At 42.6% G+C, this 17,763-nt stretch overlaps 1 protein-coding gene across 1 annotated transcript in view; it reads left to right on the top strand.

Annotated features, from left to right (window-relative positions):
- The window catches only part of XPO5 (exportin 5), a 50,659-nt gene that overhangs the window by 17,092 nt on the left and 15,804 nt on the right, over positions 1–17,763 (top strand). The window contains exons 12-20 of the mRNA XM_003923035.3: positions 85–175; positions 2,337–2,465; positions 3,936–4,066; positions 5,654–5,809; positions 7,180–7,221; positions 7,545–7,634; positions 8,566–8,765; positions 9,309–9,408; positions 10,268–10,449. Coding sequence (XP_003923084.1) covers positions 85–175; positions 2,337–2,465; positions 3,936–4,066; positions 5,654–5,809; positions 7,180–7,221; positions 7,545–7,634; positions 8,566–8,765; positions 9,309–9,408; positions 10,268–10,449 — 1,121 coding nt within the window. The remainder of the gene's footprint in view (positions 1–84; positions 176–2,336; positions 2,466–3,935; positions 4,067–5,653; positions 5,810–7,179; positions 7,222–7,544; positions 7,635–8,565; positions 8,766–9,308; positions 9,409–10,267; positions 10,450–17,763) is intronic.

The raw sequence follows: 17,763 nt of genomic DNA, 5'->3' as shown, positions 1-17,763 counted from the left end.
AAAAGTGCTTGAACTCCTAAAGCTTAAACACTCTTTCAGTGGGTCCATTTTCATCCCCTACCCCAATTACCTTTCTCTTTCCAGATGGGCTTTCCTTCTAAAACAGACAGCCCTAGCTGTGAATATTCTCGATTTGATTTTGATAGCGATGAGGACTTCAATGCTTTCTTCAACTGTAAGTGATGTTGGCCTTGAATTTCTCTCAACAGTCTCAGAATAGCATCCAGTATTATGAATCATAGTGCATGATGTTTGGGGTTCTTATGAAAGATCCCCAAATCTGGATAGCAGCCTACTTATTAAGCCCTAGTTTCCCATTGCAGAAGAATGCTGGGGCTGTATTCCAGGCATAGTGTTTTGTTTTTTACCACAAACCCCGCACACAGCCTTTGGACATTGATGTTTAGGTACACTAGTCATATTTAAGATGCTCTTGACTTTTTTTCAGACTTAGGATTAAATACCATCTTACCTTATGGTTCTTTCTTCCTCCAAAAAAGTGGAAAAATCCATTTTATTCTAATATTCTAATTTCGTTCTGTGTTTTATTTTGTTCCTTATTTCCTTTTTTTTTTTTTCACATCTTTGTTGAGACAAAATTCATTTACCATACAGTTCACCCATTATAGTTTAATGGTTTGTAGTATTTTTATAGAGTTACGCAGCCATCACAACGATCAATTTTAGATTATATTTTCGTCACCCCAGAAATAAATCCTGTATCCACTGGGAGTCATTCCCAATTCCCTCATCACTCCCAGTCCTGGGCAACCAGTAATCTACTTTCTGTATTTCTGTATTTGTTTTTTTGTTTGTTTGTTTGTTTCTTTCTTTCTTTCTTTTTTAGAGAATTCCTAAGTCTCATTCTGTCTCTGTTTTACCTATTCTGAATGTTTCATATAAATGAAATCACACATGGTCTTTTGGGATTGCCTTCTTTACTTGTGTAATGTTTCTAAGATTCATCCATGTTACAACATTTATCGGTTTTTGATTTCTTTTTTTTTTTTTTTGCGACAGAGTCTTGCTCTGTTGCCCAGGCTGGAATTCAATGGCATGATCTTGGCTCACTGCAGCCTCTGCCTCCTGGGCTCAAGCAATTCTCCTGCCTCAGCCTCCCAAGTAACTGGGATTACAGGCATGTACCACTATGCCCAGCTAATTTTTTGTATTTTTAGTAGAGATGGGATTTCATCATGTTGGTTAGGTTGGTCTCGAACTCCTGACCTCAGCTGATCCACCCACCTCGGCCTCCCAAAGTACTGGATTACAAGCATGAGCCACCACGCCTGGCCTTCATTTCTTTTTATTGCCAATATTTCATTGTATGAATATACCACATTTACTCATTTATTCATCTGTTGATGGACATTTGAGTTATTTCTATTTTAGGCTATTACAAATAATACTGCTATGAACGTTTATTTACAAGGTTTTGTGTAGACATAAGTTTTTTTTTTTTTTTTTAATCTTAGATATGTAACTAGGAGTAGAATTGCTGGATAATATGGCAATTGCATGTTTAATATTTTCAGGAAGGCTGGGCGTGGTGGCTCACGCCTGTAATCCAAGCACTATGGAGGCCAAGGCGGGCGGATCACCTGAGGTCGGGAGTTCAAGACCAGCCCGACCAACATGGTGAAACCCCGTCTTTAAAGAAAAAACAAAAAGAAACAAGAAAAATATTTTCAGGAAATGCCAGACTGTTTTCCACGGGAGCTGCACCATTTTATATTACCACCAACCTGATTTCCTTTTTTTAAATTTTGTTTTTATTTTGAGACATGGTCTCACAGTGTTGCCCAGGCAGGAGTGTGGTGTTGCAATCATGGCTCACTACAGTCTTGACCTCCCTGGGTTCAGCTGATTCTCCCACCTCAGCCTCTCAAGTAGCTGGGACTATAGGTGGATGCCACCACATGTGACTAATTTTTCTATTTTTTGGTAGAGACTGGGTCTCACTGTGTTGTCTAGACTGATTTCAAACTCCTGGGCACAAGCAGTCGGCCCACTTTGGCCTCCTAAAGTGTCAGGATTTCAGGCATGAGCTACCATGCCCAGCCCTGATTTCCTTTTAATTCCAACAGAAATGGGAGACTAATTTTTGTTTGCCACTTACAGGATCTAGCTGTTAATACAGCTTCCAGAGATCATTTTTGAAAATTTCTAGATTCATTAATAAAGTTTTATTGAGTGATTATTACATTCAAAGTACAAGTCTGCAAAACATTTCCTTTGAATGCTTTTCCCCTGGGGTGGTAAATGAATAAACATTAAGTACATATTTTATACCAATTCTTCATTCCTGTCATTCCCTTGGCATTTTCCCTTGGCAGCCTCCCGAGCTCAACAAGGAGAGGTGATGAGGTTGGCATGTCGTTTGGATCCCAAGACCAGCTTCCAGATGGCTGGGGAGTGGCTAAAATATCAACTATCAACTTTTCTTGATGCTGGTTCTGTGAATTGTAAGTTTTTTTTTACTACTGAATGTTAGTGAAATGTTATGACGGTATCAAAACTATGGATAGGAAATGAGCCTGAGCCACACATGAGAACAATATACTAATATTGTTCAAAAATAGCTTTGCTTTTGGCTCACACAAAAGGGATTGAGGGATTTAGCATTCATTTGTATTTACAATTGACCAAAGTTCTCTGACATTTGATAACTTGAAAGTTTGAGGAGGCCCAAATGTATTGCACCGAGATGAAACTAGGAAATGGGATTGTGCTGTATGTAAGCAAGAAAGCAATGGGTAAATCTTAGGCCGGGCTTAGCGGCTCACGTCTGTAATCCCAGCACTTTGGGAGGCCGAGGCTGGGAATCACCTGAGGTCTGGAGTTCAAGACCTGCCTGGCCAACATGGAAAAAATGCATCTCTGCTAAAAATAAAAAATTAGCTGGAAATGGTGCTGGGCACCTGTAATCCCAGCTTCTCAGGAGGCTGAGGCAGGAGAATCACTTGAACCCGGGAGACTAAGGTTGAGGTTGCAGTGAGCCAAGATCGTGCCATTGCACTCCATCTTGGGGAACAGAGTGAGACTCCTCAAAAAAAAAAAAAAAAAGGAAAGCAGCAGGGCATAGCCACTCATGCCTGTAATCCCAGCACTTTGGGAGGCAGAGGCAGGAGGATTATGAGGTCGGGAGTTCAAGACCAGCCTGGCTAAGATGGTAAAACCCCAGCTCTGCTAAAAAACATACAAAAATTAGCTGCATGTGGTGGCAGGCACCTGTAACCCTAGCTACTCAGGAGGCTGAGGCAGAGAATTGCTTGAACCCAGGAGATGGAGGTTGCAGTGAGCCAAGATCCCACCACTGCACTCCAGCCTGGGCAGCAGAGTGAGACTCCATTTCAAAAAGAAAAGCAATTGATCAATCTTTTTGCTTGGGCCTTGCTATCTGAGTGGTATGCTGTGGTAATATTTGTAAACTTGAAGGATGGCACCCTTCTCTAGACATAGCCCTTAGAGTTGTCATGAGGCTATTGGATATGAAGCAGTGGTTTGTATATTACATTGTTTGCTAATTGGGAAGATTCTTTATGGTCTCAATTTTAATTATTTAGATTCTCATGGAAAAGATTATAAAGGGGGAGGAGGGGAGAAACTGATTTGTGTTTATTGAGTGCTACTAATGGGCTAGGCAATGTTTTTGATGTTCACGTGCGTATTCTCGTTTATTACTCAAAACGGTTTTACTACAAGGCTCATAGAGGTGAATTCAGACTGCTCATTATTAGAGGAGGAGGCATGGTAGGAACCTCCACCTACCTTATTGCTTTCATCACACATCATCTTTTCTTTGCCCAAGCCAAGAGGGGTTAGATTACCCTGTCCCTTCAGTCCTGAAGTTCTTGGGTGTTCTCTAAGGCTCCATCGTTTCTCAGTGTCTTTTGTGATCCTTCAATGCTGATAATTGTGTGTGTGTTTTCAAGCTTGTTCTGCAGCTGGAACTGGAGAAGGAAGCCTCTGTTCCATCTTCTCACCTTCATTCGTGCAATGGGAAGCCATGACTCTCTTTTTGGAAAGTGTTATCACCCAGATGTTTCGAACACTAGATAGAGAAGTAAGTATTTCCCATGCTGACTGCATGACGATTTTGACCTTTTTTCTTCTCTCTTTCTCTCTTTCTTTTTTGAGACACGATCTCTCTCTGTTGCTCAGGTTGAAGTGCAGTGGCACAATCATAGCTCTCTGTAACCTCCAACTCCTGGGCTCAAGCAATCCTCCTACTTCAGGCTCCTGAGCATCTAGGATTACAGTCACGTGCCACCACGCCTGGCTAATTTATAATAAAAATGGAGTCTGTGTTGCCCAGGCTGATCTCAAACTCCTGGCCTCAAATGATCCTCCTGCCTTGGCCTCCCAAGGTGCTAAGATTGCAGGTATGACCCACTATGCCTGGCTAGTTTTGATCTTTTTAAAAGTGGTAGTGGAATAGGAAAAATCTGTGGATGTACATCTTACAGAAAAGGAAACTGAGATTTAGAGAGGCTAACTACCATACTCAAGTTCAAACAGCTAATAAATGGCAAAGCTGGGCCCAAAACTCAGGTCTTTTTAACTCTAAGCCCTACCACATTTAGTATACATTTTAAGTACCACACAGCTTTAGAGGACTATAGGCCACCAGTATAGTGGCCACTTCTAGGTGTGAAAAGGAAGGTATGCACAGAGAGCCTCGACTGTATCAGTAAAGTCATATTAAAGTGTGCAGATGAGGATTTACTAAATTACAGAGAAATAGACAAAAGATATAATTCAATAATGTATAGAGGAGAATCTAAAGTAGCTGATAAATCTGGCGCGGTGGCTCACGCCCATAATCCCAGCACTTTGGGAGGCCAAGGCGGGTGGATCACTTGAGTTTAGGAGTTCAAGACTAGCCTGACCAACATGGTGAAGCCCCATCTCTACTAAAAATACAAAAATTAGCTGGGCATGCTGGTGGCGTACATCTGTAATCCCAGCTACTCGGGAGGCTGAGGCAGGAAAACCACTTGAACCAAGGAGGTAGAGGTTGCAGCGAGCTGAGATCATGCCATTGCACTCCAGCCTGAGCAACCAAGAATGAAACTCCATCTCAAAAAAAAGAGAAACTAAAAGTTTTAGGCAATAATAAATATACTGCTGAGAATGTGGTAAGAAGGGCACACACAGCTGAGTATGGTGGTTCACACTTACAATCTCAACACTTTGGGAAGCCAAGGTGGGAGGAATGCTTGAACCCAGGAGTTTAAGACCAGCCTGGACAATAAAGTGAGACCTCGTCTCTACTGAAAAAAAGAATTAGCCAGGCATGGTGGTTTACACCAGTAGTCCTACCTACTTGGGAGGCTGAGGCCACAGGATCACTTGAAGCCAGAAGTTTGAGACCAGTGTGGTCAACATAACACTTATACAATGTCTCTACAAAAATTTTAAAAAGTATCTTGGCATGATGGTGCCTGCCTGTAGTCCTAGCAACTAGGGAGGCTAAGGTGGGAGGATCCCTTGAGTTCAGGAGGTTGAGGTTACAGTGAGTGATGATTGTGCAGCCTAGGTGATAGAGTGAGACCCTGTCTCTTTAAAAAAAAAGAAAGAAAATTTAGCCAAAATGGTTTTCTCTGAGTGGTGGCAGCATGTCAACCTCCATTTTATATCTTTATTACAGGAAATTCCTGTTAATGATGGAATAGAGCTGTTGCAGATGGTTCTGAACTTTGATACCAAGGATCCCCTCATCCTGTCCTGTGTCCTTACTAATGTCTCTGCACTCTTTCCATTTGTCACCTACAGACCAGAGTTCCTGCCCCAGGTCTTCTCTAAGGTAAAGTCCATGTCCTTTGTAAATTTTATTTTGACATTTCTAAGTTAATTTTTATTTTACTTTTTGGTGACAGGATCTTGCGATACTGCCCAGGCTGAACTCAAACTCCGGTCTCAAGGGATCCTCACACCTCAGCCTTCTGAGTAGCTGAGACTACAGGCATGCATCAATCACCATGCCTGACCTAAGCTAATTATTTTTATAACTGTTTTTGAAATTATGTGAGGCAAACTAATAAACACAGTTATTTATTAAATACCTACTCAGTACTTACTGTGGATTAGGCAGTATGCTAGTGCCTCACTCTTTAGGAACACTCTGGGAAGAAAGGCACAAAAACAGATGTTACCTATATGGCATTGCAATGAAGACTTGTACACTGGGAAATGGGAAAGAATACTTAAAGGAGAATATTAGAGTGTGCTCTCAGCCTGGGAGGGGATTTATGAGAGGAAGGAACAATACGGATACTTTTCAGGTTTCTAGTTCAGTTAACTGGGTGGGTGATAGAGCCACTACCTGAGTGAGAATACTGGATCAGGAAGGAGAACAGGAGTAAAGAGAAAGCGGTATTTTGGAATACTATGTTTGAAGTATACGTAGGGCATCTTTATGGAGAAATCTCACAATAAATTGGCTATTTGAGGTTGAAGATCTAGATTCTAGAAAGTAACAAGATAAAATTAAAGCATCATCATCATAGAAGTCCCAAGACCAAAAGTTATGGATACTTAAGTGATTATGTAGAGTTAGGAGACATGTGGGTCAAGCAAGGAACCTAGTGAATCACTATCATTCGAGAAGTAGAGAAACAAATGAGAAGCCCCCAAAGAAGAAAAAGCCAGAGAAATGAAAATGTTGTGTCACAAGACCAGCAGAACTTCAGAAAAGTGGGCTTATTTGTTGCAGGTTCCTTATGAGTTGGCAAATGTCCAGTGAATTTCTTGACTACACTGTTGTCTTGAGTTTAATTCCATAATGGTGATCCAGGGAGCAGCCATATTTCATTGGGATGAGGAGTAAATGGGAAGTAATGAAATGGAATCAGGGGGATAGATCATACAACTTTTGATAAAAAGAAGAGAGAAGTGTTTCCATAGCCAAGTGTTTGGTTGATGGCATGAATTGTTCTGGGATCCTACTGTGAAATGTTTTGATGGTAAAATTGTGACTCCAAAGCCTCTTGTGGAGGTATCTGAGAAAATGGACAACATGAATAAGCTCATGGCTATAGTCCCAGCTACTCAGAGACTAAAGTGAGAGAATCACCTGAGCCCAGGAATTCAAGTCTAGTCTGGGCAACATAGCAAGATCTCATCTCTAAAACAAACAAACAAACATGAGTGACCTTTTTTCCTCTTCTCTCTTAGCTATTTTCATCTGTCACTTTTGAAACTGTTGAAGAAAGTAAGGTAAGACTATTAATTAAACTAACAGATTCTAACTTCTTGAGAACAGAAGTATGAATACCTGATACCCAGTTTTTATTTTTATATAAATGGGAGGGGGTAGTAAGGGCAGTAGATTATCATATGATATGGTGTTTTGCCCTAGAGACACTCTAGGGCATACAGGAAACATAGATCCTTGGTGGCTATAAATGTTACTCCATTATACTCTTATGGTTGTGAAAATCATTGTGAACTTGCCCCTAATTGAGATATTTACATGATTCTATGCAGCATCTATAAATTATATGGAAGTAGCTCCAGGTTTGTTGACTGTCTCTTTCCAGGCCCCTAGAACCCGGGCAGTGAGGAATGTAAGGAGACATGCTTGTTCCTCCATCATCAAGATGTGTCGTGACTACCCCCAGCTTGTGCTGGTAAGCTGCTGAAAGAGCCAAGTTTGGTTACATTTGTGTATAAATCCAGACTTCCAGTGTACCTCGCACAAAGAAAAAACTAGTAGCTATAGCTTTACATCAAATAAGCATTCTTGGCTGGGCATGGTGGCTCATGCCTGTAATCCCAGCACTTTGGGAGGCTGAGACAGGTAGATCACCTGAGGTCAGGAGTTTGAGATCAGCCTGGCCAACATGGTGAAGCCCTGTCTCTACTAGAAATATAAAAAATTAGCCGAGCATGGTGGTGCACACCTGTAATCACAGTTCCTCAGGAGGCGGAGGTTGCAGTGAACCAAGATTGCACCATTGCTGCAGCCTGGGCAACAAGAGTGAAACTGCGTCTCAAAAATAAATAAATCAGCATTCTTGAATCAGTGTTTTCTTAGTATACTTAGTAGTATAGTTAGAAATGTGGTGGCAAATATAATCTCTTCAAAATACAGATAGTTTACCCTTATAATTCCACAGCTCTTTACCATGTGATGACCTTAATTACTACTGCCAGATGATGTGCCAAATGATCTTGAGAAAAGCAGATGCAAATCACAACCCTTTTTGGGACATAGGGTGATAAGAAATTTAACATTACTCCAGATTACAAATTAACCAGAAATTTCTTCTCTGAATGCACAGTAGTTGTCTCCCTATATATATAACAAGCTGATCTTTTCACAGTTGTAGTATGGGAAAGTGTAGTTATCCAAATACTCAGGACAAGCGCTATCTTCTGCCTGAATTGCCTGCTTATTTAGGCAAAACAAGGATGTATAACAGAATTACCAAGTAATAGCCTTATAGGCCTGACTTTCCTGAGACTGCCTTAGTTTTCTTCTTTCTTCCTTGAGTGAGCCACCTCTCCTTTAAAATCAGACCTTTGCCACCTCTGGCTTTTTTTCTTTTTGATCTGTAGCCCAATTTTGACATGCTTTATAACCATGTGAAGCAACTCCTCTCCAATGAGCTACTCCTGACACAAATGGAGAAGTGTGCCCTCATGGAAGCACTGGTTCTCATTAGCAACCAATTCAAGAACTATGAGCGTCAGAAAGTGTTCCTAGAGGAGCTGATGGCACCCGTGGCTAGCATCTGGCTTTCTCAAGACATGCACAGGTAAAGGAGATAATTTGCCCTCACACTACATGCACCCATTTTGGTTTAAGAGCTTGGCCCAGGGTGGAGATAGGGGTTAAGGATATTGAAGTGTGATGGCATTATCTATAATATCTGAAGTTCTCTAAAAGAAGTCTTTTGTAATTTAATCTCTGGTTAGATTAGATTATGGGTGGGGAGGGCACAGAGTGAGACTCCTTTAGTGTCTACCATCTAGTACCAGTATATTTGGAGAAATGAGAACAGCTAGGAAGGGCCATACAACCACACAGACACTTATCTGTGCTCACACAGTAGAAAAATTATTTTCTTTATATTTTCAAGATTATATTCTTGTTTAATTCTTAAATTGTTACTAATAACATTTGGAAGTGGGAGGGAAATTTCAACCTTCAAATGACAGCTGACAATTAGTATGATTATACTCCTCTCACTATAAAACTGCTCTTAAGGGCCAAATAATCATAACTGTTAACTCATGAGGAAGAAACTGTCCTTGTTTAAAATCATGATATAACTTGTTTTTTCCCCTCCAACCTTCAGAGTGCTATCAGATGTTGATGCTTTCATTGCATATGTGGGTACAGATCAGAAGTGCTGTGACCCAGGCCTGGAGGATCCCTGTGGCTTAAACCGTGCACGAGTAAGACTTTCCTGGGAATGGGAAGTGGCATTGGCCATGGGTAGGAGTAGGGTGTTGTCTGTTGTCAAGTTTCTCATAGATTTGTTTATTCTATACTGGTGAGAAACCTGGGAGTCTCTACTTCCCTAAGCTTCTCCTTTCTTTTCTTCTTTAGTCTTGAATTCTTGAGTTAGTTCCCACTGCAGAGCAGATGGTCTTTTCTATGAAGTCATTATTTTGGCTTTAAGGATCTCTAAATAGCTCTGAAGACTGAAGGTGTAATGAGGAAGTAGGTCAGAACTTGGTCAGCAGGGTGAGTCCTCCCTGCCATTGCTCTCTGGCATGAAAAGTCTTAAGTGATGGCTTAACTTGCAAACCTGAGATTTTTCAGTGCTTTGCTATTTAAACAAGCAGTGTTCCTGGTTCCATTATGGCACAAGTCCCATTATTTAACCTGGCAAGTAGTAGGTTGATTGAAAGTACCATGAGGGGGGATTAGGACATTAGCTGTCAAGGCCCAAGCTGGAGGGTGCAGGATCAACTCAAAGAAGATGAAATGATGGCACTTTAAACACTTTGTTTTGGATCGTATCTAAGACACCTTCTAATCAGGGTCCTGTGGGTGGGTCACTGCAGCTCCTAGAAAGATAGCTTGCTGAAAGAGAAGTTTCCGGAGCCTACCACTGGCCCTGAAAATTGCAGTGAGAGGATCCCTCTTGGACTTCACCTTAAAAGAAGGAACAGGGGACTATGGGGGAGCAGAGAATAATTTCATTCTCTCTGGCCTCTGTATCACTTTTGCCAGAGCCTTGAATATATCTAACAGTACTTGTGTTTTCTTTCTCTTTTATATTTATCTGTCATTCTTGTTTTTCTATAGATGAGCTTTTGTGTATACAGCATTCTGGGTGTTGTGAAACGAACTTGCTGGCCCGCTGACCTGGAAGAGGCCAAAGCTGGGGGATTTGTGGTGGGTTATACATCCACTGGAAATCCAATCTTCCGTAACCCCTGCACAGAGCAGATTCTGAAACTTCTTGACAATTTGCTTGCCCTTATAAGGTGAGCCAGAATAATGGCTTTTCTCTGTTGTTTTTTACTTCTTTACCTTAAAAATTTCAAAAGTTTGGTCTTATATATCTTCATATCTTAGTGGTGTTAATGAGGCATTGATTTAAGTCTTATTCTTTCTAGAGAGTATCTCAGTTTTTTTTTTGTTTTTTTTTTTGTTTTGTATTTTTAGTAGAGACGGGGTTTCACCACGTTGACTGGGATGGTCTTGATCTCTCGACCTCGTGATCCACCCGCCTCGGCCTCCCAAAGTGCTGGGATTACAGGCTTGAGCCACCGCGCCCGGCCAACTATCTCAGTTTTTAAAAAATAACCTCAGCTCTCACTTGCATAAATCTTAATGTCCGTGTGAACCCAAGAGGGCTAATCCCGAAAGGGCTTTTCTTATTTTGAGCCTCCTCTTTGTTATTCCATTTCTTTATAACTCATCCCTATTTTTACTTGTTTTATTTGGTCTAAATTATTTAGTAAAGGAATTGCTCATCGGGAGAAGGGCAGTGCCTTCTATAATGGTGTTTCTCATTGCCCAGTTGAGACTGCTTTTACTGGGTGGTATTCATATGAGCTAATCTGAATTTACCAATACTGAGTCTGAGCTCAAATGGACCAAACAACTGCTGGCTGAACATGCTAAACAAAGGAATTACACATTTTTCACCTCAGTTTGTTAGGTTCTTTGTTCTCAAAGCTGAGTCCTAAGACCAGTAGCATTAGCATCACCTGAGAGCTTATTTAAAAGGCACAATCGGCCGGGCGCGGTGGCTCAAGCCTGTAATCCCAGCACTTTGGGAGGCCGAGGCGGGTGGATCACGAGGTCGAGAGATCGAGACCATCCTGGTCAACATGGTGAAACCCCGTCTCTACTAAAAATACAAAAAATTAGCTGGGCATGGTGGCACGTGCCTGTAATCCCAGCTACTCAGGAGGCTGAGGCAGGAGAATTGCCTGAGCCCAGGAGGCGGAGGTTGTGGTGAGCCGAGATCGCGCCATTGCACTCCAGCCTGGGTAACAAGAGCAAAACTCCGTCTCAAAAAAAAAAAAAAAAAAAAAAAGCACAATCAAGGCCCCGCCCTAGACACATTAAATCAGAATCTGCATTTTTAACTAGATCCCCAGATGGCTTATATACACATTAAACACTCAGAATCACTGTTCTAGATGACATAAGTTAATATATTCAAGTGGAAGTAGGCCAGAATAGGCTTGTCAGTTACTAGATAGATATTTGATGACTTAGGGATGCTCTCTAAAGAAAAAGATAGGTTTTTGACATAATTCAGTTATTAGACAAACAGAATACGAGTGCTTTTTGTATCACACAGGATCTTTTCTTTTCTTTTTTTTTTTTGTAACAGTGTTTTACTGTGTCACCCAGGCTGGGAGTACAGTGGCATGATCTCAGCTCACTGGAACTTCTGCCTCCTAGCCTCAAGCAATTCTCCTGCCTCAGCCACCTGAATAGCTGGGATTATAGGCATGCACCACCACTCCCAGCTAATTTTTGTATTTTTAGTAGAGACAGTATTTCACCATGTTGGCCAGGCTGGTATAGAACTCTTGGCCTCAAGTGATCAGCCTGCCCCAGCCTCCCAATGTGCTGGGATTACAGGCATGAGCCGCTGTGCTTTGGCCTCTCACAGGATTTTTTTTTTTTTTTTTTTTTTTTTTTTTTTGAGACGGAGTTTCGCTCTTGTTACCCAGGCTGGAGTGCAATGGCGCGATCTCGGCTCACCGCAACCTCTCCTGGGTTCAGGCAATTCTCCTGCCTCAGCCTCCTGAGTAGCTGGGATTACAGGCACGCACCACCATGCCCAGCTATTTTTTTTGTATTTTTAGTAGAGACGGGGTTTCACCATGTTGACCAAGATGGTCTCGATCTCTTGACCTTGTGATCCACCCGCCTCGGCCTCCCAAAGTGCTGGGATTACAGGCTTGAGCCACAGCGCCCGGCCTTTCACAGGATTTTTAAGTTACATTGTTAGAGCTCTGTTTCAGTACTTTTTGGCCCCTTCTCCAGGGAGTAAAAGCAGCCTCAACTGGGCAAACAAAATTATTAATGTCTCAGGGAAACTCCAGGGAATAGACACTCAAGACCTGAAGCCTAAGAAACAAAGATTTTTAAGTTAATGCTGACAAATTGGAGGGCTGGAGTGTCTGATAAAGTTGACATTGTGGACATGTCTGTGGAAATAGACAATATTTTGGCCAGGCACAGTGGATCACTTGAGGTCAGGAGTTCAAGACCAGCCTGACCAACATGGTGAAACCCCATCTCTACTAAAATTACAAAAATTAGCTGGGCGTGATAGCACATTCCTGTAATCCCAGCCACTTGGGAGGCTGAGGCAGGAGAATCACTTGAACCCAGGAGGTAGAGATTGCAGTGAGCCGAGATTGCGCCACTACCAGCCTGGGTGACAGACTCCATCTCAAAAAAAAAAAAAAAACTAGGGCCGGGCGCAGTGGCTCACACCTGTAATCCTAGTACTTTGGGAGGCCGAGGTGAGCAGATCATGAGGTGAAGCGATCAAGACCATCCTGGCCAACATGGTGAAACCCTGTCTCTACCAAAAATACAAAAATTAGCCAGGCATGGTGGTGTGCGCCTAGTCCCAGCTACTCAGGAGGCTGTGGCAGGTGAATCATTTGAACTTGGGAGGCAGAGGTTGCAGTGAGCCAAGATCGCAGTACCGCGCTCTAGCCTGGTGACAGAACAAGATTCCGTCTCACAAAAAAAAAAAGACAATATTTTGTTCCAATTTCAAAAAAAGGAAAGAGGTCTCTAAAAAGAAGTAGGACTTGTATTGAGAGGGTTAAACATTCAGTCGTGGAAAGGCTTGTTTCCATAATGATGTTTTGTTTTGTTTTGTTTTTGTTTTGTTTTGTTTTGTTTTGAGATGGAGTTTCGCTCTTGTTACCCAGGCTGGAGTGCAATGGCGCCATCTCGGCTCACTGCAACCTCCGCCTCCTGGGTTCAGGCAATTCTTCTGCCTCAGCCTCCTGAGTAGCTGGGATTACAGGCATGCGCCACCATGCCCAGCTAATTTTTTGTATTTTTAGTAGAGACGGGGTTTCACCATGTTGACCAGGATGGTCTCGATCTCTTGATCTCGTGATCCACCCGCCTTGGCCTCCCAAAGTGCTGGGATTACAGGTGTGAGCCACCGTGCCCAGCCCCATAATGATGTTTTAATTTATAGAAATGGGGTTTTGCCATGTTGTCCAGGCTGGTCTTGAACATATGAAGCTCAAGTGATGGGCCTGCCTCAGCCTCCCAAAGTGTGAGCCACCACACCCAGCCCCACAGTGGTGTTTTTAAAACCACAGGCTTTTCTGCAGCAAGAGAAACATGAAACTGATGGAAATCATAGGGAAAGGAGCTAATCAACTAGGCCTCTTTAGGCCCGTAGCCAGAATCTATGTGGTAACAACCCAGATGTGGAAACGGGGTCCATTACTGGTTGGGTCTAATGGCCACAAGACAACAGTATGGTTATCATTTTTATATAATTTTCTTTTTTAAAAAAATGTAATCTCTTCAATTTCTAGTCACCTTCCTATCAATTAGTAGAGCAAGTACTTTTGAGGCAAGGTCTTGTTCTGTCACCCAGGCTGGGGTGCAGCGGCAAAATTGTGGCTGACTGCATCCTGGACCTCACGGGCTCAAGAAATCCTTCCACTTCAGCCTCCTGAGTAGCTAGGACTGCAGCTGTGTACAACCATGCCCAGTTAATTTTTAACTTTTTGACAGAGGCAAGAGTCTGTGTTGCCCAGGCTGCTGTTGAACTCATGAGTTCAAAGAATCCTCCCATCTCAGCCTCCCAAAGTGCTTGGATAACAGGTGTGAGCTTCCTCACCTGGCCCACTATTCTGACTTTTTTTCCTTTTTTTTTTTTTTATGGTTTTTACTTAGCAGGAATTTATGGATCATAGTTCTGGAGGCAGAAATCCAAGATCAACCACTATTCTGACTTTTTTTTTTTTTTTTTTTTTGAGACAGAGTTTCGCTCTTGTTACCCAGGCTGGAGTGCAATGGCACGATCACGGGTCACCGCAACCTCCGCCTCCTGGGTTCAGGCAATTCTCCTGCCTCAGCCTCCCGAGTAGCTGGGATTACAGGCACGTGCCACTATGCCCAGCTAATTTTTTGTATTTTTAGTAGAGACGGGGTTTCACTATGTTGACCGGGATGGTCTCGATCTCTCGACCTCGTGATCCACCCGCCTCGGCCTCCCAAAGTGCTGGGATTACAGGCTTGAGCCACCGCGCCCGGCCCACTATTCTGACTTTTAACATTTTGCCCAGTTTAACTTAATCAGAAGTATGCACCTTTTGGTGTCTGCCTTCTTTTTGCTCAATATTTTGTTTCTGAGGTTCATCCATGTTATGCATGTACTTGTGTTTTTTCGTTCTCATTGATTGTATAATATTGTGTGAATATGCTGTAACTATTGAGTCTTTATGAACTTTAGGGGAATGTTTTAATATTACAAATCATGCTGCTATTGACTTTCTTATGTCAAATGTGTTTTGGTGAACATATATACATAATTTCTGTTGGATATACACATAGTAGTAGAATTCATAGCTTATAAGGAATGTGTATTTTCAGGGTTTTCTCTGAGGCCGAGTTTTGCTCTTGTTGCTTAGGCTGGAATGCAATGGTGCAATCTCAGCTCACCACAACCTCCGCCACCTGAGTCCTCCCGGGTTCGAGTGATTGTCCTGCCTCAGCCTCCTGAGTAGCTGGCATTATAGGCATGCATCACCATGCCTGGCTAATTTTGTATTTTTAGTAGAGACGGGTTTTCTCTATGTTGGTCAGGCTGGTCTTGAACTCCCAACCTCAGGTGATCCACCTGCCTCAGCCTCCTAAAGTGCTGGGACTACAGGTGTGAGCTACCATGCCCAGTCTTGTATTTTCAGTTTTTATAGATGCAACCTGTTTTTTTTTTTTTTTTTTTCCAAGACAGCGTCTTGCTCTGTCACCCAGACTGGAGAGCAGTGGTATAATCTTGGCTCACTGCAGCCCCCACCTCCCAGGTTCAGGCAATTCTGCCTCAGCTTCCCGAGTAGCTGGGATTACAGGCGCCTGCCACCACACCCAGCTAATTTTTGTATTTCTAGTAGAGACAGGGTTTCACCATGTTAGTCAGGCCGATCTTCTGGCCTTCTGAACTTCTGGCCTCATGATCTGCCCATGTTGGCCTCCCATATTTCCACCAGTTATATGCTGGAAGTGTGAGTTTTAAACTATTTTTTGGCCAGGCACAGTGGCTCACGCCTATAATCCCAGCACTTTGGGAGGCCGAGGTGGGTGGATCACTTGAGGTCATGAGTTTGAGACCAGCCTGGCCCAACATGGTGAAACCCGGTCTCTACTCAGACTACCAAAAAAACCCAAAAATTCACTGGGTGTGGTGTTGGGTGCCTATAATCCCAGCTACTCAACAGGCTGAGGCAGAAGTACTTGAACCTGAGAGATGGAGGCTACAGTGAGCCAAGATCATACTACCGCACTCCAGCCTGGACAACAGAGTGAGACTCTGTTTAAAAAAAAATTGTAAAATAAATAAATTACCATTTTTTTAGTAAAGTTTGCTTTCCTTAAGAATGTGGCAAGGTATTGATACAGCACCTCCTGCATCAGATAATCTGATAGTAGAACGTGTTGAAGCTGTGCTGTCCAGCATGGAAACCACTAGCCACATGAAACTATTGAGCACTTGAAGCATTACTAGTCAAGTGTTACAGCACTTTTAGAATTTGTCTGGCAGGCTTTGCAGTGTTTTGGGGGTTTTTTTGTGTCTGTGTGAGACTCAGTCTCACTCTTGTCACCCAGGCTGGAGTATAGTAGCACGATCTTGGCTCACTGCAACCTCCACCTCCTGGTTCAAGCAATTCTTCTGCCTCAACCTCCCGAGTAGCTGGTACTACAGGTGTGTGACAACCACACCCAGCTAATTTTTTTTGCATTTTTAGTATTCATGGGGTTTTATTGGTCAGGCTAGTCTTTGAACTCTTGACCTCATGATCCACCCGTCTCAGCCTCCCACAGTGCTAGGATTACAGGCGTGAGCCAGTGCACGGGCCCAGCTTTCCAGTTTTTGCTGGAAAGCTGCTTAAAGAAAAAAGTTGAAAATTTTAAAATGAAAATGGCCTGAATTAAGATGAGCTGTAAGTATAAAATACACACCAGATTTGTAAAATCGGCCAGGTGCAGTGGCTCATGCCTATAATCCTAGCATTTTTGGGAGGCCAAGGCAGGCAGATCACTTGAGGTCAAGACCAGCGTGGCCAACATGGTGAAACCCCATCTCTACTACAAATACAAAAGTTAGCCGGGTGTGGTGGTATGCATGCATGCCTATAATCCCAGCTACTTAGGAGGCTGACTCAGGAGAATCACTTGAACCCAGGAGGCAGAGGTTATAATGAGCCAAGATTGCTGCACTGTATTCCAGCCTGGGAGAAAGAATGAGACTCTTAGCTCAAAAAAGAAAAAAAAAATGTATTGATAATTACTACAATACTTATGAAATGAAGTACTGATAAATACTATCCTGTGGATAAACCTCCAAAACATTATGCTAAGTGAAAGAAGCCAGACACAAAAGGCCATAAATTGTATTACTTCATTTTTATGAAATATCTAGATGAGTAAATCCATAGAGACTGAAACATTGGTGATTGCCTCAGGTTGGAGAGGAGAAGAACGTATAGATAAACTGCTACTGCTTAATGGGCATGAGAGTTATCTCAGAGGCAATGGAGATGTTTTGAAACCAGGTAGAGGTGGTTTATGCAACACTTTGAAAGTATTAAATACCTCTGAATTATGAAGTTAAAAATGGTTAGGTTTTGTTGGGATGTTTTTGTTAGTTTTCTTAAGTTTTGTGGGTACACAGTACATATATTTATGGGGTACACAAGATGTTTTGATACAGGCATGCAATGCATAATAATCACATGATGTAAAATGAGGTATCCGGCCAGGCGCAGTGGCTCAAGCCTGTAATCCCAGCACTTTGGGAGGCCGAGGCGGGTGGATCACGAGGTCAAGAGATCGAGACCATCCTGGTCAACATGGTGAAATCCCATCTCTACTAAAAATACAAAACATTAGCTGAGTATGATGGCACGTGCCTGTAATCCCAGCTACTCAGGAGGCTGAGGCAGGAGAATTGCCTGAACCCAGGAGGCGGAGGTTGCGGTGAGCTGAGATCGAGCCATTGCACTCCAGCCTGGGTAACAAGAGCGAAACTCCGTCTCAAAAAAAAAAAAAAAAAAAAAAAAGAGGTATCC

The sequence above is a fragment of the Saimiri boliviensis genome, chromosome 4, assembly GCF_048565385.1.
Source record: "Saimiri boliviensis isolate mSaiBol1 chromosome 4, mSaiBol1.pri, whole genome shotgun sequence".
Classification (NCBI taxonomy): domain Eukaryota; kingdom Metazoa; phylum Chordata; class Mammalia; order Primates; family Cebidae; genus Saimiri; species Saimiri boliviensis.
This window is presented reverse-complemented; position numbering and strand designations above follow the sequence as displayed.